General features: G+C 42.7%; 1 protein-coding gene across 4 annotated transcripts in view; it reads left to right on the forward strand.

Moving 5' to 3' along the window:
* The window catches only part of sobpa (sine oculis binding protein homolog (Drosophila) a), a 40,967-nt gene that overhangs the window by 7,872 nt on the left and 13,095 nt on the right, over positions 1-20,000 (forward strand). For 2 of the 4 annotated variants that reach the window (XM_053620234.1, XM_053620235.1), the window contains exons 2-4: positions 8,943-9,078; positions 10,537-10,758; positions 14,089-14,240. In XM_053620234.1, the coding sequence (XP_053476209.1) occupies positions 8,943-9,078; positions 10,537-10,758; positions 14,089-14,240 (510 nt within the window). Of the gene's footprint in view, positions 1-8,942; positions 9,079-10,536; positions 10,759-13,481; positions 13,935-14,088; positions 14,241-20,000 lie in introns of those variants that run through there. The other 2 variants (XM_053620237.1, XM_053620236.1) reach the window with 2 other exon arrangements.

Raw genomic sequence — 20,000 nt, forward strand, 5'->3', positions numbered from 1 at the left:
TTAGGGTTGACAGGTACAGAGGCCACACCTCCTTCGCTAGGGCTGTCAGAGTAGTATGAGGCTACGCCTCCTTCATTGGGACTGACACCACAGAGGCCACACCTCCTTCACTGAGACTAACACCACAGAGGCCACACCTCCTTCACTGAGACTAACACCACAGAGGCCACACCTCCTTCACTGAGACTAACACCACAGAGGCCACACCTCCTTCACTGAGACTAACACCACAGAGGCCACACCTCCTTCACTGAGACTAACACGCCAGAGGCCACACCTCCTTCACTGAGACTAACACCACAGAGGCCACACCTCCTTCACTGAGACTAACACCACAGAGGCCACACCTCCTTCACTGAGACTAACACCACAGAGGCCACACCTCCTTCACTGAGACTAACACCACAGAGGCCACACCTCCTGACACCACAGAGGCCACACCTCTTTCACTGAGACTAACACCACATAGGCCACACCTCCTCTCCTTCACAGTTTATGCATGAAGAGATTATTTATGTGTTATAAACATGTTATTACGCCTGTCCACAGTTCCTGACTCTCTGTAGCGCTTATTTGAGACATTTTGAGACCTGAGTGCTGTTTTTCTCTCTGCACTTAAATGACACAGTGATGGATATGGGCCACATTAGAGGCATTTTAGGTAACGTTAACGCTTTCGTTCACAGTTGGTTTGGTTTAAGCTCGCCGGTACGGATGAGTGAACATCGGAGTGTGTGTAAAGCGACACTGAGGTAAAGTGGAGTGTGGAGAAATCACTTCCGAAACGAAGCCTTGACGTGCCACAGAGGAAAACATGTCCGGCCTTGATTTATCGATTAGCACATTACGATTAAAAAGACGCACAAACTGTCCATAGGTGATAAAATAATCTGCGCTGCTGTTCTCAGGGTCCTATATTCCCCCGTGTATATGTCCTCACGTTCCAGCCTTATATCCATGTTATTGTTTTTACTTCAGACTTTTCCATTCTTGGCAAAGCTGTGTGAGCTCACATTCCGGATTCTGATCACTCGGCTCTGACAGTCACAGGTTTATATTAATTCGATACGTTATCGTTTCCGTAGTAACAGCTGGTTCACAGGGACGCATACAGTGGACGCTCCACATAAACAGATGTTAAAAACCTGTTTAACGTTTTTTATGGAAGGAGTCTCCAGTGTCAGCGCTCTGTACCAGTCAGAGGTAAAGCTGGAACTTCCGACATCTTTGAACGGAGAAGTTTACGCTTTCTTGGTTCTCTGTATCATAATAAGTGTAATTATAAACGGATAAAAAAAAAGCTTCATCGTTGATTATTTTCCTCAAAAAGCAGGTTGTGTTAGCGTTAGCATTAGCAACACGGTGGCTTGTCGGTGTAAAAGGACCGTGAGAGAAGTTCATCAGGTGGTGTGTTGTCGCTTCTTGTGACACACAGTTTAACGTTTGACCCCGTGCACACACTCCAGCAGTGCGGTGTTGTGTTTCTTCGTCGCTGGTGTGTGTGTGTCTGTGTGTGTGTGTGTGTGTTTAACGTGTGCAGAGTGCGAGTGCATGCTTTGGCAATCAGCGTTAGGCTTTTCTCTGTTCCCTTCCTTAGCCTCGGCGTGAACCTGAGAGCCGAGCGTTATGACTTTCTCCCTTTCATGTATCCGATTTCTACACACACACACACACACACACACACTTACACTTAGACACACGGATATGGAGGCAGCAACTTTTTACTAGTTCCCTCTCAGAGAGACGAAGAGCAGGAGCGCGAGAGACAGTGCTGCCTTCATCTTCATCTGCTTTCATGTGCTTTTGTAAACTAAGCTCATGGAGAGGGGGATGAGAGGGAGGAGAGAAAGAGAGAAGGAGCGAGGGAGAAAGGAATGTATACAGCAATAGACAGCCTAAGCTGTAAAAACTGAAACCTGAGAGACCGGGAGGGATCAGATATCAAGAGAGACGTGTGGGGAAATAAAAGCAGAGCGAGGGAGTGAGAGAGGGAGAGAGAAGGAGAGATAGAACGTGAGAGAAGCAGAAAAAGAGATAGAAAAAGTGAAGAGAGCAAAGAACAGTGGGAAAGAGAGGAGGATACCAAGAAAAGGAAAGAGAGGGAGAGGATAGACAGATGAGGAGAAAGTGGTAGAGAAGTAGAGAGGGATATAAAAGAGGAAGAGAGAGTGTCGCAGCGGACGGGGAAGAAAAAGGGAGTGAGGGAGAGGTGAAGAGAGGTAAGGAGGAAGGAAGGAAGGAAGGAGAGAGGGATGGACAGTAGGAAGAGGAGAAGAGTAAGAGTTATGAGAGAGGGAAAGAAAAAAGGAGAGAGAAAGAGGGATGTAGAGAAAGTGGGAAAGAAAAAGGGGAGAGTGGCATGAAGAGATGAGAGCGGGAAAGAAGTGTAGAAAGAAAGAGAGGAGGAAAGACTGAGAAAGAGATCGAGGAAGACTGCTGGAGAAATAAAGAGTACGGATTAAAACTTTTAAGGAAGAGAGGCGAGATGAAGTGAAGAGTTGGATGGAGAGAAGGATGGAGAGAGACAGAGGGAAAGAATTAAAGGAGAGAGGGACAAAAGGAGGGGAAAAATAGATGCAGTCTAGATAGATAGATAGATAGATAGATTATCAGAAAAACTTAGCATAGATAAAGGGAGGAAAATTTGAAATGCAGGGAATGATAGAGAAATGTAGGGAGTGAGAGAGAGAGGAGGACAAAGAGAAACAAAAGAAATGAGGTTTGAGACGGACAGATCGAAAGAGAGAAAAAGTGTAAAGGAACGAGACAGAGGGAAGGATAGAGAGTTTTATAAAGCGTTCTATCAGATAAAGAATGAGTGCAGAGGAAAAAGTTGTCGAGTAGAAAATGTAGAAGTAAAGACTTAGAGATACAGATAGATATATAGAAAAGAAGTGAGAAAGAGTGATAGAAAGAGAGAGAGAAGAGAGAGAGGAGAGGAGTGTGGGCCTGGGAGGGAAACTTGGCGAAGCTGGTAGGGAATTTTATCGTGGTGTACAGTGACCTACTCCGGTTACTGCCCACACCGAGTCCCGTTCCTCATCTCATTACACACAGATGGAGAGAGAGAGACGGAGAGAGAGAGAGAGAGACGGAGAGAGAGAGAAAGAGAGAGAGAGAGAGACGGAGATAGAGAGAGACGGAGAGAGAGAGAGAGAGAGAGACGGAGAGAGAGAGAGAGAGAGAGAGAGACGGAGAGAGAGAGAGAAAGAGAGACGGAGAGAGAGAGAGAGAGAGAGAGAGAGAGAGAGACGGAGAGAGAGAGAGAGAGAGACGGAGAGAGAGAGAGAGAGAGAGAAAGAGAGACGGAGAGAGAGAGAGAGAGAGAGAGAGACGGAGAGATTTGCAGCCAGTTTGTCTCTAATAATAACAACGGCTCCCCCGTCCGAGGCTTTGTCAGAATTTACAGCGCCGTCTCAGAGAACGTAATTGGAAAGACAGATTAAATCCCTCGCTCCGTTACGAGTGTCCGTCCTCCACAGAAATCCCTCTCTCTTTCTTTCTCTCCTCTATCCCTCTCTCCTTTCTCTCCCTCATTCCAGCTCTCCTCTTTCATGCGTTGCCATCAAGAGTATCGCGTGATGCGCTCCTGCGCTCCATCTCTCATCTAGTCTGGAAAAGCGAGAGAGAGAGAGAGAGAGAGAGCGAGAGAGAGAGAGAGGAAATGTTAGGGAGATCTATTTATATTTAAACCACAGCGCTGTTGAGTTCTGGATTCTGATTGGTCAGAAGGTGTTGATTAATTCTCTAGAACAGCAGCTCTGACAGTAGCGCAGGTTTATATTAATGCGCTCGTTCTTATCGTCTAATGCGCTCGTTCGTATTGTTTCCATAGTAACGACTACTTATAGTGGCTGTAACATAAGTGATAACAGGAAGAAGTTTGTTTTGTGTAGCTATAAATGGACAAAAAGTGCAACATGTTCTTTTAATAATCCTCGCTGTGGTAATAGAGGAATAAAAACGCTTTGGGTCATGTGTCACGATTCATCTATCCTCTCTCTCTCTCTCGATCCGTTCGTTTTCTTTCTTTTTCTCTCCTATTTATCTCGCGCTCTCGCACGTCAAATCTTCATCTCTTCTCTCCTTCCCTTTCTCTCTCTATTCCTCTCTATCTTTCCTCTTCTATCCCTCACTCTTTTCTTCTTCCTCCCCATTTCTCTACTTATTCTTTATCTGCCCTTGTCTATCCCTCTTTCTTTAATCCCTCTATCTCGTTTCTCTAGGCAGACACGTAAGTTTCACACGAGCAGAAAACAAGGCGAAAACGGCGAAAAATATCGCGTGTATGTTTTGCTTAACCTGTGTCTGATGTAAATCTGTACTATTTATTTGTCTTATATTCTTTTTTTTTAGCGACGCAGTAGTGAAGCGGTCATAGAAGCACCGCCAGAAGTCCTTAATCATGCTTGTTGTCATGGTTACGCTCATAGTTATAAAGCATGACTGATTAAGAACACATGTTGATGTCGATGTTTTTCAAAATGGCGGCACTCGCAGAGCTTGCGTTCAAAGCTAAGTCCAATAACAGCGTTTTTTCAGTCGTCGTGAGTGTTTTTTTAATAATTTAACAACACATCTGAGAGAAATGTTAATGTTCCGTACAGGTATATGTAACTTTCTGGCGCCGTCGCGCCTCTGTTTTGTCTCTGCGCAATATTTATCGGCTCTGTGCTTGTGTAATGATTAGCCTTAGTCATTAGCTAGCTTATGCTCGGCGTCCAGCTTTCCCGTAAAGTTCTGTCACGACTTTATTCACTTAAATGTTGCGCGTGACATGATATACCAGTAAATGTATATTTAATACTTTTGCTATAGGTAGTGACGGAGGAACAGAGGAGGAGAACGAGAGAACAGCGTGAGCGGTTTAGATTTTTACAATCATATGAGACGTATTTAAGGCTCTCGCGTGTCCTGTGGGTTTTATCATAATGTGGTTTAGCGCTTAACGTCGAGCGCTAACTGGGTGATGAAATCCAGCGTAACCTCCTGCTGATTAACTGCAACGTCTCGCCTGTAACAAGTACAGGAAAATAAAACCTCCTCCGGGATTTAAACACTGACCAAAATCCAGCTTCGATTACAGCGCGGGCGTCTCCGGTCACGACCTTAACTTGACCTTGTCTTGTGATTTCAGCGAGTTCAGCTGGACTTTTGTTTTAAAAGAACTTTAAAACAATTTTCTAATTTTTTTCCGGTCCTCGATCAGCCGAGACGTGTTTGGCGTGAAGTTTGCTTCTCTGGAGCTACTGTAGGCTAATGTAGCTAACGAGTAACAGAAGCTTATAGCCTTCAGCTTTCAATCTCCACACGCTCACCTGCGATGACGTAGTTTAGCTCAGTAACAGCGTCGTCATAGAAACAGCTTCAGAAAATCTAAAGTTAGATTCACGTATACAAATCAAACGTGGAATTTATTACCTACTTTATTTATTTTTTATTTCATCTGGATTACATGACACCGAACTACGTGTTTACTTTCTTTCTTTTAATTATATATTACTACTGGATTTCTTATATTTATATATAATGTATTATACTTTTTTATTTTCTTAATTTCTCTATATTTTATTTTCTTTATGTTTTTTAATTGTTTTTCCATTCATTTTAACTTTTTTTTTATTAAATCTTCACCCTTTTACATTGTATATATATATATATATATATATATATATATATATATATATAATTTTATTTGTAGTATTTTCACAGTTTATTTGTTGCTCTTTAAGATTGCTTGTAAATTTGATATTACTTATTAGATCAGGCTGGTTTCTAGAAGTTTACTTCATAATGGAGTATATTTTTCTTTAATTTTCTCTGTTTTAAAAGCGAAAAGAGAAATTAGAAATGAAAACATTTGGAAATGTGTTTTAATTTCTCATTTCTTGTTTGCCTTTTAGTTACATGCTATGTTAGTTAGTTATATTATTATTACTGTTGTTGTTGTTTGTCTGTTTATTTTTATTATGTTTCTAGATTTTCTGGTTGTATATGTTAAATGCCTTGGGCCTGAGAGAGAAAGCGACAGAGAGAGAGAGCAAGAGAGAGAGCGAGAGAGAGAGATAAAGCGAGCGAGAGAGAGAGAATGAGAGAGCGAGATAGAATGTGAGAGAGAGTGAGAGAGAGAGAGAATGAGAAAGAGAGAATGAGAGAGAGAGAGAGAGAATGTGTGAGAGAGCGAGAGAGAGAGAGAATGTGAGCGAGAGAGAGAGAGAGTGAGAGAGAGAGCTAGAGAGAGAGCGAGAGAGAGAGAATGAGAGAGAGAAAGCGACAGAGAGAGAGAGCAAGAGAGAGAGAGAGAGAGAGAAAGCGAGCAAGAGAGAGAATGAGAGAGAGATAGAATGTGAGAGAGAGAGAATGAGAGAGAGAGAGAATGTGAGAGAGAGAATGAGAGAGAGAGATTGTGAGAGAGAGAGTGAATGTGAGAGAGAGAGAGAGAGAGAATGTGTGAGAGAGAGAATGAGAGAGAGAGAGTGTGTGTGAGAGAGAGAGCTAGAGAGAGATAGAGAATGAGAGGGAGAGAGAGCGAGAGAGAGAGAATGAGAGAGAGAGAGAATGTGTGAGAGAGCGAGAGAGAGAGAGAATGTGAGCGAGAGAGAGAGAGTGAGAGAGAGAGAGAGAGAGTGTGAGCGAGAGAGAGAGCTAGAGAGAGATAGAGAATGAGAGAGAGAGAGAGCGAGAGAGAGAGAATGAGAGAGAGAGAGAGAGAATGTGTGAGAGTGAGAGAGCGAGAGAGTGAGAGAGCGAGAGAGAGAGAGATTGAGAGAGAGAGCGAGAGAGAGAGAGAGAGAGCGAGAGAGAGAGAGAGAAAGAGAGCGAGAGAGAGAGAGAATGTGAGTGAGAGAGAGAAAGAGAGCGAGAGAGAGAGAGAGAATGTGAGTGAGAGAGAGAAAGAGAGCGAGAGAGAGAGAAAGAGAGCGAGAGCGAGAGAGAGAGAGAATGAACTGAATTCCTTAATAAATGTTATTGCAATAATGATAATCTTGTGAGAGAAACAGAAACACATTTTGTTATTTCGGGATTTATTCTAGCGTCCTGCTCCAGTTTTGTTAAACTACAAGCACAAATGTTTTTCCGAGGCCAGTTACGTAATTTCACATTACAGTAGTAATATTCTATTTCAGTTTCAGGGTGTGTAATAACTCCTGGGAAATGAGCCTGGACTGGGAAAGGCTGCAACAACGCCATGTTTTATGACAGAAACACACATGTCTCTAACCACGAGTAATAAACATCACACATTCAGTTCCAGATGGAGTGTAAAGGAGACTCGGGTCTCAGTCGTCTGGAGGAAGAGTGAATATAAACCTGCGCGATTATGTTTGTTAATTTGTTAAAAAGTGTGTTTTTGATTGACGGAGTTCATTATTATAACGAAGCCGCTGTAGATTTTCGGACGACGTCATCAGTAGAGACACCTGATGGAGCTGAACGGAATGAAGATATACTCGCACTAAAAGTAACAAAAAAAACCCCCCAAAAACCTAAAGTTAATCTTTCGATCATTAAACGTAACGAGCATGTCCAGATGACGAGCATGTTAACGTCGTAATGATACGAACTCTACCATAACTCAGCAACGTGCTCGGTTAATTGACACCTGCAGAAACTGACTGACGGTTTGGACATTTGATTGACAGCAGGTGGTCTCTATGGCAACTGGAGAATAGATTGAGACAGACTGTCCATAATAAAGAACGTAGGTAGGTGGGTAGGTAGAGCCTTTGAATATAGAACCTGAAAACATGGGACCCTGGGAATATGGGACTTGAGGAACATAACAGCCCACTGAGAGCATAAACCTTGTACTTTAGCACCATGGAACCCCGAGAACATAGCCAAAGTCCGTTTGGGTTTGAGATCAAACGATGGAGATGAGACGAGAGTTTAGGATTTCAGATTTTATTTCCTGGTGTTTTTTATCTAGATGTGTTAAAAAAAACATAAAACATCTTGCATCTTGTGGTACGGCGTCTGTATTTCTGCTCTCGAAGTCTTCTTCGAACGGTGGATTGTGATACCTTCACCCCTGCCCTGTCGAGGATGTTGGTGACTGTTGTTTTGGGGTTTTTTTTCTTCACAGCTATCACGATGTTTCTGTCATAAGATGTTGTTGTTGTTTTCCTTGGCCGACCTGTTCGGTGTCTGTTGCTCAGAACACCAGTGGTTTCTTTCTCTTTCAGAACATTCCAGATTGTTCAGTTGGCTATACCCGATGTTTGTGCCTCTGATAGATCGTCCCTCTTTTCTCAGCTTCAGAACGGCTCGCTTTTTCTCCCGTAGGCAGCTCTCTGATCTTCATGTCGGCTTAACCTTTTTAACAGCAAATGCCCAGATGACCCTGAAGGCTCAAACCAAGAGTAGATGTTTAGAGTTATTTATTGTTGAAAAAATCAATCTAACAGGACACACCTGGGTAACAAGAAACACCTGTCAGTCACATGTTCCAGTATTGGGCGGTCTGATACAGAATGTGCTGTGTTCGGTGTCGTTTAACACAGCTGACGTATAAATATCAGGAAATAAAGGCTGGAATTCTAATATCTAATCTTCTCATATTCAGATTTTGATATCAAACCCTCTCGAGTAAAGACAAATGAATTGGCCTTGCCGTTCCGATCGATTCAGATGGGACTGTATCACTCTGGGAACGTAGGACCCTGTGAACATCGAGCCTGGGGAACAGAACACTAGGAACATGGGGTCTGAGAACTCTGAGCACAAAGTACGCTGAAAACATAGGACCCTATGGAACATGGGAAAATCCCTGGATTTTCGTCTGGAGAACATCCATAGAACATGAGAACTATTAAGTAGATCTCTACGGAGCAGATGTGTGTGTGTGTGTGTGTGTGTGTGTGTAGAACATAAACACAACAGGCTGTTATTTAATCCGTTATGAACACCGCTGCTATTTTGTATGTTCTTATTTTGTGCAGAGTTTTGCAGAGAACACGATGAACGAGCTGCTCGGTTGGTACGGGTACGACAAAGTGGAGCTGCGAGACTCGGACGACATCGAGATCCGTAACTATCCGGACGGGGAAATCCGCCAGCACATCTCCGTCCTGAAAGGTGAGCGCCGACCGTAACACACGCCGAGTAAAAAAAAAAACTATTACCATTTCAGACCAAAGACTGAAAAAGGTCCAGTATACAATAGATTATAATTTAAGGGTCATTTGTTTATTACGTGAGAGTTATTTAAAATCTATTCATTTATTTATCCCACGCATAATTCATTTTAAAATGTTTTTTTCATTACTTACTGCTTAATTGCTTAATTACTTAATTCATCACAGCTAATAAGTATAATCACGTATAATCATCTTTATTAGTATTCAATTTAAGCATTAAAAATGTACAAATACATAAACGAGTAAATAACGAAGGTTGGATGGCAGTGGCAGATCCGAATGTCACCAAATTTCGCCCTTTTGGATCTTTTTGGATCTTTTTTGAAAGTTTGAATCTCAGACAGTTTCTTCTGGTGTGAATCGGTGTTAATACTGTTTTAATGATTTATTCTTATTTGGTATTTCATCGCCGTTCTTGATGAAACGGGATTCCCATTATACAGTATGTGTATACGGTCATGTATCTACATATATACACAGCATACTACTGTATATAGTAGAAAAATATTCCCCTAGCGTGTGTTTGTGGGTTTTTTTTATCCGCTGAACTAGTACTAGAACTTTCTGACGCTAAACATGTCTGGCTGATTGATAACACGTAAACAGTCATTTTTTTTTGCTAGAAACCGTCGCTTAATTTGCATCTAAAAGAAGTCCAACGAGCATCGTACATCATTAACGAACGCCGTGAATCATTTTAAAATGACGAGTAATGAGGTGAAATAACCGGAATGTTCCATCGCTCATTCCGTCCCCAAACCCCCCACCCCCCACCCCCTCCCCCACCTGCTAGCAGGAGGATTACAGTTAGCAAAAGTGACGTGTCGTGTTGCTGGAGAATGACAACTTCCCACCACGGTCTAAAATCTCACCCTGAGATATTTACTCTAAGTTTGAACATTGGGACATTAGCACATTAGCGAAACGTAAACTTTCAGCGAGGAAGATGATGTCCTGCCTTCTCCGTTTTGACGTAAAGAGCAGATTTCAGCGTTTAAAGAGTGCCGTGTTGCGACACTATCAGCGATGTCTCGCTAATGCTAAACGCCTGGCCCGGGAACGTCCTCGTAATTACGTTCTGCCGTCGTCCAGATTAGGATGCTACGCTATTGTTAGCGAATGAAGGTGCAAGAAGTGAGATTAGCGAAGACACAATCAGAGCTAATTAGCTCGTTTATTTAGACGTAATCCCTGTCAGCTGGAGTACACAGTTAGCATGACAAATGAGTTTCTGGAAATCGGCCGTCGTGCGTTTTGGGCCTTTTTGGTTTTTGGGATGGTGCAGGTGAGAAGTGTGTGACGTGTGTGTGTGTGTGTGTGTGTGTGTGTGTGCGTGTGAAGAGTGTCTGTGTATGAAGAGTGCTCTTGACCCTCTGCGTCTCTCTTTTTATTTCAGAAAATTCTTTGCCAAAAGCGGTGATGCCCGAGGCCAGCTCGTCTCCTCCTCATGCCAACAGCTCCTCTTCAACTCCGACATCACGCAACGGCGTCGCCACGGAGACGCCTGCTATCCCTGCCTCCTCCTCCTCCTCTTCCTCGACAACTGTTGCCAAGGAGCAAGGGGGCATGCCAATCATAGTTCCCATGATTCCACCCCCACTCATCAAACCACCAGCAGGTGAGAATTACACACACACACACACACACACAGATACAAATGACATCACTACATAGCAGTATATCACTTTAAGGCAGTATGACATCACTATATCGTAGTATGACATCACTCTGCAACAGTATATCACTTCACAGTAGCATGACATCACTACATAGCCAAACTGTGACTACTCTACTAAATATTACATCAGCATAGCAGCGTACCACTAAGTTATTAGGGTGTGTGTACTATTTAGTACTATTTAGCAGCAGTGTCCGTTTGGGACGCAGCCATGGAGAAGCAGAAACCCAAACCCCCCTCCCCCCGTCCCCTCAGCAGGGCGCACGGCCGCAGGTAATTAGTCCGCTTTTAAAGTGGCCTTAAATTTGTGACTAGTGCTTGTTTATTCAAATTTACATTGTTAATACATTTTAATTAAAATTCTAATCAAATAATGGCTTACTAAATTACACTCAAGTGAATTCAATTAAATTAATTAATGTTGTGTGTGTGTGTGTGTGTGTGTGTGTGTGTGTGTGTGTATTCACTCATATTGTGGCTTGGTGGAGTGTGTATATGTTTGTGTACATGTGTCTCTTGTATGTGTATGTGTGTGTGTGTGTGTGTGTGGAAGCATGCACTGAAATAGTTATGTATTTGCTCTTAGTGTGTGTGTGTGTGTGTGTGTGTGTGGACATCCTCCAAGTGAGAAACAGATGGTGTGGACTTGCTAATTACCATGGCAACATTGCCCCAAACTCCGCCCACATGCTGCTCTGGCCCTTTGGAATAATGCATGAGCTGCTGGAGGGTCTCTCGCACACGCACACACACACACACACACGCACACACACTCAAATTTGAAGTGCAGGTATGTGGCATCATGCCCATGGATTCGCTGTATGCATGTAATTACCCGTGGCTGTGCGCCCTACTGAGGGGGATTTGGGGGGAAATAGGACACAGCCGCTGCACAGAGTCTCTGAACGCTCGGTTTGAGAGCGGAATGTTTATATAAATATGTTAAAGTGTGTGTTCAAACTTCTCCACGAGTTCCGTAGTGCCACAAAATAGTACACTACTTCTAGTACCTAATGTGACGGTGAATCAGGACGCAGCCGTACACTGGCCCCTTATAACCGTTTCCACTCGGCTAGCTAGAACACGCCGCGCGATAAATCATTTTCGTTTGTGAACACAAACAAGAGGGACAGAGAGCGTGAAAAAAGAGAGAACACGAGGAAGTGACAGAGAAATAGAGACAGAAAGAGGGAGAGCAGTGCCTCTGAGAAAAGGGGTAGAGAGGAAAGAGAGAAAAGAGAAAAGATGGAGCGGACAAAGACGCAGGAGTAAGAGGGAAACGGAGAGAGAGAATGGGATAAAGAGGGAAAAAATGAAAGGTGAGAAAAGGGGAAAAGAGAAAGAACGACAAACACTTACAGGCAGCTCGCGGAATAATAATGAATTAATTAATTATAAATAATTATTAGCATGATTAATTACAGGAGTTTGCGCTTAGGGACGTAGCCCACGGCCCTGCCACAGATTTGTGAAGAGGAAGTAGAGCGATAAAGAGGGAGAAAGAGATAGAGATAGACACAAAGAGGTAGAAATAGAGGCAGAAACGGACGTAGGGATGGGGATGTCGGAGAAAACTGCAGAGAGAGAAGAAATGTGACAGAGAAGAGAGAGACAACAGGGAGGCAGGAGTGAGACAGGGAGAAACGGAGAGAGAGAGAGAGAGTAAGGGATAAAGAGGAGCTGGGAGCCCCTGGGCTTGAACAATTATTGGTTTATACAATACACCATGACCTGAATCTGAAACAGCTGCAACCAGAAAATAAATTAAGACTGAAATAACACAGACACTGTAGTCTCTATCATCCTATAAAGCGTTGCTTAGTGTGATTTGCATTTCATGCAGCAAGACCCTACCGGTAATGGCAAAGTTTTTACACTTTTCTATTTTGCTGCACTTTAGTGACGGTCCCTAAAGTCCCTAAACTCCGAATAAGAAGTTTCCTGCTTTGATTAAACACGTGTAGTTGGATCTCCATTTGATGTCGTATTCATAACACGTAGTTGTACAATACTCCGTGCACAGATATCCCAGTGTGTGAATACGAAACTAACTTTACCCCATGTGAAACAGACACGATGCCACCACCTTGACCAAACCGAACCTCTATGCAGCCCGCACCGCATCGTACCGCACCACATCGCACCACATCGCACCACATCACATCACAACACACCACATCACACCACATCGCACCACACCACACAAAATGCTCATATTTTGATTGATGTCTTCATATTCTACTTGGAAATTGTGACTGTTGAATTATATTTGAACGAATAACTAATATTCTTGTATATCTTCAATGGGGTGCCATTACTTTAATTGTCACTGGGTGTCATGAGCACAGACCGTTGCACCACTGAACACCGTTTCCGTTAAAGATCCATTTTTAATTGTTAAACGCAGCAGCATCGATATATGGGTCTGTTCGATCGATTTTGTCGAAATAAAATTAAACCGTGTATGTTTAAATTATAGCAGCGCGACTGTGTCATGCTTTACGTGTTATAAAGCCTCATAAACAGGCCACAAGCGTGTCTTTGAGTGTGCCCGCTGGTCTTACACACACACACACACACACACACATCATGTCTTCCCCTGTGAGAGGGACACGCCTCCTAGCAATGTGCTCATCAAGTCTGGCCTAGACACAGTTCAAACACACACACACACACACGCACGCACACACCTGTCACCCCAGCAGCAAACGCCCCTCAGCAGCACACTCACCATTTTCAGGCACAGTGCATGGGCACACACACACACACACACACACACACACACACACACACAGACACATGCACGCATACTGTCTTTGCCTTTCTGTCTCTCTCTTTCTCGCTCTCACACACACACACACACACACACACACACACACACACACACATGCATACACAAATTATGTCTTGCTATCGCCATGTCAACACTGGGCTGTTACCTTGGCAACGGGTGGCATAACCGGCTACGCCTGAGTGTGTGTGTGTGTGTGTGTGTGAGACGGAGGGCTTGTTCAAGCTGCCATCACATTTTTCTGATGTATAAATTATGTTTCATTCAAACTAGGGCAGGATCACACACACACACACACACACACCCCCACACACATACACACAGGGTTATTATTACAGTTTTGTAAGGTTGCATTAGCGCTGTGCTTTCTCCAACACTTTGCTGGTTTTTGTCTACTTTTGATTTTGTGTAGCTTTCATATATTTACGTTCATCTGTGTTTCTTTCTCTACTCTCTCTCTCTCTCTCTCTCTCTCTCAGAGGAGGACATGTGTAACGTTCAGATCGTGTGTGCATGGTGTCAGAAGGTCGGCTTGAAGCGTTACTCCCTCAGCATGGGCTCGGAACTCAAGAGCTTCTGCAGCGAGAAGTGTTTCGCCGCCTGCCGACGCGCCTACTTCAAGCGCAACAAGGTAAGCCGACGGGCCGCGCCCGGGCCACGCCCGTTTTCTTTTCCTCCACCCTTAGCTGATCGGGCCCTCTCTTGCTTCTGACATCACTTCCTGTCTGCTCGGCTAACCCTGTGGCACGTGCGCTGTGCTGTGAGCGTTTAGCCTTCCTGTCACTGACTGTGTGCTTTCTCTCTTACACCTAAGCTGGGATTTGTGAGGACTTTACCTGTGAGTATGCAGCGTTTACCTTCTTCCTCCTCCTGCCTGTGTGCGTTAGAGATCTCTCTCTCTCTCACACACACACACACACACACACACACACACACGTATATATACATCCTATTAGTGTGTGCATGTTCTCTCAACCCACTTTATACACCACCTCCTAGACAACACATACACACGTTATCTTATACACTGTAACACAGCGGTGTTTATACTGTATATTAGGAATGGCAAAAATAATCGATTCTTATATTAGATTCTGTGATTCATATTTGTGATTGATTCTGCGGTTCAGTTCTGTGATTCGGTTGTATGATTAGATTCTATGATTCAGTTGTATCATTAGATTCTGTGATTCGGTTGTATGATTAGATTCTATGATTCAGTTGTATCATTAGATTCTGTGATTCGGTTGTATCATTAGATTCTGTGATTCGGTTGTATGATTAGATTCTGTGATTCGGTTGTATGATTAGATTCTGTGATTCGGTTGTATAATTAGATTCTGTGATTCGGTTGTATCATTAGATTCTATGATTCAGTTGTATCATTAGAGTCTGTGATTCGGTTGTATGATTAGATTCTGTGATTCCGTTGTATCATTAGATTCTGTGATTCGGTTGTATGATTAGATTCTGTGATTCGGTTGTATGATTAGATTCTGTGATTCAGTAGTATGATTAGATTCTGTGATTCGGTTGTATGATTAGATTCTGTGATTGAATGACAATTGAATGAGATGAAGAATCAGTGAAATCATATGTGGCAGTGTTTTAGTACAATATTCAACGATGTGGTGGTGTAATGAAGCAGAGCTACTGTTGCCACCCCAGTGTCCTTTATGAAAGAATGTTGTATTTTTGTCCATTTATGGTTACATTAATGTTGTTAATTACTAACAGAATTAATTAGTTCCAAATTAGACAGAATGAAAGAAAGAAAGAAAAGAGTGGGGAGTGAAGAGAGGGGTGATGGATATAAAATGTAAAGTAACAAAGTGTGAAGAATAAAATCAAATAAAAAAGAGCGGGAAATATTTGTCAAACAAACAGAAAGAACGACTGAATACGATTGAGGATGGAAATAAAGTTGATAACTGATTATTTTCCATCATGTCCTCAAGTGTTCAATTCCTCTAATGCCACAGCGATTTACCAACCATTACAGCTTTCGTTCATTAAATAATGCCATGTTGTACTTTTTATCCGTTTATAATTATATTTAATGTTATCGAACGTTTTTCCATTCACGTCGCAACAGAGGGACTAACTGAGAGCTTTAATCAGTCCAAATCTGTGATATGGAACCATCCAGAATGTTCTGATGTGTAACACGTCACACAAGCTAACTGGTGTGTAAAGTTATGACTGTGTAAAGTTAAGCTGAGGGGCGGAGCCAACGTTTGCAAACAATTCCAATTCAAAGTGGCTTTTTAATTGAATCTGTTTGGCAGCTCTGGGATTTGAACTCACAACCTTCTGGTTTCTCGTGTGTTCCCGTCAGGAATTCCAATCAGTGACTCCATTCCCTCCAAAGCCATTTGTCTACTCACAATCTTCAACACTCGCTAAAATCGCACGGTGGAAACGATCGAACCCGAGCCGCCTGAAGAGCTCTTATTCGTTTATGAGGGCTCGAATTCCCGCCCCTTCTCTCGTGAGGAAATGCCCACAGAGCCTCTAATTGGTGCTGTTAAAAGACGTCGACTGAGAGCCGTGATATCGGTTTCTCCGAGAGCATTTCACAGACATCCAATACCCTCCCGGTGCTCGCCTCTCCTCTTCCTACTACTCTATAACTAAACCCGGCTTGTGTGTGTGTGTGGGGGGGGGTTATGGAGGGACAGGGGGGTTGTCTGTCTGTCTGTCTGTCTGCCTGTCTGTGTGTCTGCCTGTCTGTCTGCCTGTCCGTCTGTGTGCTTGAATACATAAAGTGAGTAAAATGGGGGTTGTGTGCTGACGTGTGCCGCATGTTTATCCCAAAGAGCTGATTAGAAGAGAAGGGTGATGTGTATAACAAGAAAAGTGATGGATTAGAAAGAATAAAAAAGAAAAGGAAAAAAATAAAGAAGGAAAATATTAAGGAGAGGAGAGGTGTCGGAAATGTAAGATAAAGAAGGAAGGAAAGAAAGAAAGAAAATTGAAGTAAAAGGAAAAATGTAAAGACGGAGGTGTGGGAAATATATCTGTTAGGAAAGAAAGAAAGAAAGAAAGAAAGAAAGAAGAGGAATGTGATGTGAATGAAATAAAGATGGAGACAAACAGACAATGACAGAGGGACAGAAGAAAGACTGCCTATGTTTAAAAAGAGAAAGAGGGAGAGAAGAAGAAGAAGACAAGAGAGAGAGAAAAAAGAAGAAGAGAGAGAGGAGAAGAAAAGAGAGAGAGAGAGAAGAAGAGAGAGATGAAGAGAGAGAAGAAGAAGAGAGAGGAAGAGAGAGAAGAAGAAGAAGAAGAAGAAGAAGAGAGAGAGAATAAGAGAGAGAGAGAATAAGAGAGAGGAAAAGAAGAAGAGAGAGAGAAGAAGAAGAGAGAGAAAGAGAGAGAAGAAGAAGAGAAAGAGAGAGAGAAGAAGAAGAAGAGAGAGAGAGAGAGAAGAAGAGAGAGAAGAAGAGAGAGAAGAAGAAGAAGAGAGAAGAAGAAGAGAAAGAGAGAGAGAAGAAGAAGAGAGAGAGAAAGAGAGAGAAGAAGAAGAGAAAGAGAGAGAGAAGAAGAAGAGAGAGAGAGAAGAAGAGAGAGAGAGAGAGATCTAAGGCTTCGCTCTCAGTCAATGAAAAGTGCTGAGTCAGCTTTAATCGTCAGGTCATCAGCAAAATTCCCTTGAACGTATAAAATCAATGATCTTCCTGATCTTCAGTGTAACACTCAGAGATCTTCTCTTCCTCCTCTTCCTTTTCCTCCTCCACTTCCCATTCCTCCTCCATCCATTCACTCACTTTACACTCATCCGTTCATTCACTCTGTCCTTCTTCACCACAGCTCACATCCTTCATTCATAACCCCTCTGTTTCATGAGAGACCACAGCGGGACATGAGCACACGCACAGAACCCTCCCCGAGACGGAACTTACTGGAACCTGAGATCTTTCTGATCTTTCAGTACGTATCTGATTCCTCAAATCCCACGATCGGAAAAGGTTTCAGTCCGAGTTTAAACAAACATTGTGAAGACGTCCACCATGTTTGTTTTGTTCTAAAGTCGCATTAGAACCCATGGTTCTGATCCGGATCAACCAGGAGAATGCGCTTACTCAAAGTTAAACATAGAAAAGATCACAATTAATAAGTCACTTGGGAGACTGGTCACGTGACATTTGTGGTTTTACATGCACACACACACACACACACGCACGCACGCACACGATGGGATGTGTAATCCTAATGCTTCCGTGTGTGCTCGCAGTTTAGCTGTTTTGGTGTTTTCCAGGCAGTGAGATGAACACACACACACACACACACACACACACACACACTCATGCGAGAGACACTCTGGTAATCGATACCTCTTTACTCTCTCACTCGCTCACTCTCCCTCCTCTGTCTCACTTCACTCATACTTTTATCTTTCTCCTTTTTCTCTTTCTCCCATTTTTTCCATTTATGTCGCAACTCCAAAATGTTGTCTTGTGTGTGTGTGTGTGTCTGTGTGTGTGTGCGTGTGTGTGCACTGTGGCGTTTCAGTGTTAAATACCCGCAGCTGCTCTGTGTGTGAAACCCAAAACTTTGTCCATGACCAAGAGAGAACACAGATCCAGTTTCACACACACACACACACACACACACACACACACACACACACACACACAGACAGACATTTAAACATTCCATCCAAACCCAAGATATTAGAGGAAGAGGCAAGTTGCTGGTGCTGGACATCAGACAGAAAGATATCAGACTGAGAAGATCTAGAAAATCTGAGAAGATCTAGGGCTGAATGATAACCATCTGAACAGAATTATGAAATGGGTTTCTTAACAAATAGAGAGCTGGTGTATATCAGGCGTTGATGGTTGGACATTTGAGGATATCTGAAGGCATCTAGATGATCATCTGAACATATATGGAGCTAGAGAATGGTTAACCGGGCAGATCTGAAGATAATGGTTAAACAAACAGGTCTAGTGATAATCCTTGGACATCAGAAATGATCAGAATGATCTGGGGCAGGATGATATTGGATTTTGGAAAAATCTAGAGCTGTAGGTTATCTAGGATATCTTCAAAGATCTAAACATGTAGATCTGGAGATGGTGGTTGGACATCTGAAAATATTTGGAGCAGGGAGATGGATAACTGAACATATCCGGAAATGACTGTTGGACATCTGAAAAGTTCAGGATGATCTGCGGCAGGATGATATGGAATATTAGAAGAAGAAAAAAAGAAACGAGAATAAATATCTACACATACTTTATCTAGATCTGGAGATGATGGTTGGATGTCTGGAGCTAGAAGATGAAAAACTGATGCTCTGGGGCAGGATGATATTCAATATTGGAGGAGAAAAAAATCTAGTGGCGTAGGCTGGATGTCTGAAACGATCTAGAGCGCAAGGAGTAAGTAAATAACATATCTCTAATGTGATGATGGATAATTGAGTAGACCTGGATGATAGTAGAGGTGAAGTGTTGATGCCAGAACAAATCTGGAGCGAGAGGATTGATCATTTTACGGATCCGGTGCTGTAATGATGATGTCTGAATAGATCGAGAACTGGATCCAGAAGTAAAGGATCGATACCTAACCAGATCTCCTACTGAAGGATGGATATCTGAAGATCTCGTGTCTCACATCTCCAGCGTCTGTCTGATATCCAGTAGCATGTCATTGTATTTTCATCGAGTCAGTCACGCTTACTTCATGTTATCAGGCCGTAATGTTCCAGCGCAGCACACACTTTTCCAGATTTTGATTGCAGAATTTAGTTCTGTGTTATACGCCATGTGATTGTGTGTGTGTGTGTGTGTGTGTGTGTGTATTTATTGGAATGTCCTCCCTGGAGGATGTGTGGTGAACCTCTGTTGGGAAGCATTTGCAGGGAAACACAACTTCACAGCACACATGACTCAAACATCTAAGACAACTTATTTACTTACAGACAATAAGAGAGACAGGCGTGTTTGGTTTGATTGGGTTGGTATTTGGTTCGGCGGTACATCCCTAACACACATATGTGCGCGCACACACACGAACAGAATAAGACATGTGCAAAAGGTAGCTCTGCCAAAAAGGACAAAGAGCACAGTGGCCGAGTGTGTGCAACATGTATGATCCATTTGTCTGTTTCTGTTATGTTTCGACTTTTTTGTACTATGTACTATATACGTACAATATAAAAAAAAGTTTTATTTAAAAAACTACAATATATAAATGTTTTCCAACTGGTACTCTGAGGTTATAGTTAGCATTAGTGAGGTAAAGGTAAAGATAATTGAGGTTACGTTTAGGGTTACTAAGGTAAAGGTGTGTACAGTTAGGGTTACTGAGGTAAAGGTTAAAGTTACTGTGGTTAAAGATAACTCCAGTACACAAAGGAAAATGTTTTATTCCTTGGTAG

The sequence above is a fragment of the Ictalurus furcatus genome, chromosome 3 (assembly GCF_023375685.1).
Source record: "Ictalurus furcatus strain D&B chromosome 3, Billie_1.0, whole genome shotgun sequence".
NCBI lineage: Eukaryota > Metazoa > Chordata > Actinopteri > Siluriformes > Ictaluridae > Ictalurus > Ictalurus furcatus.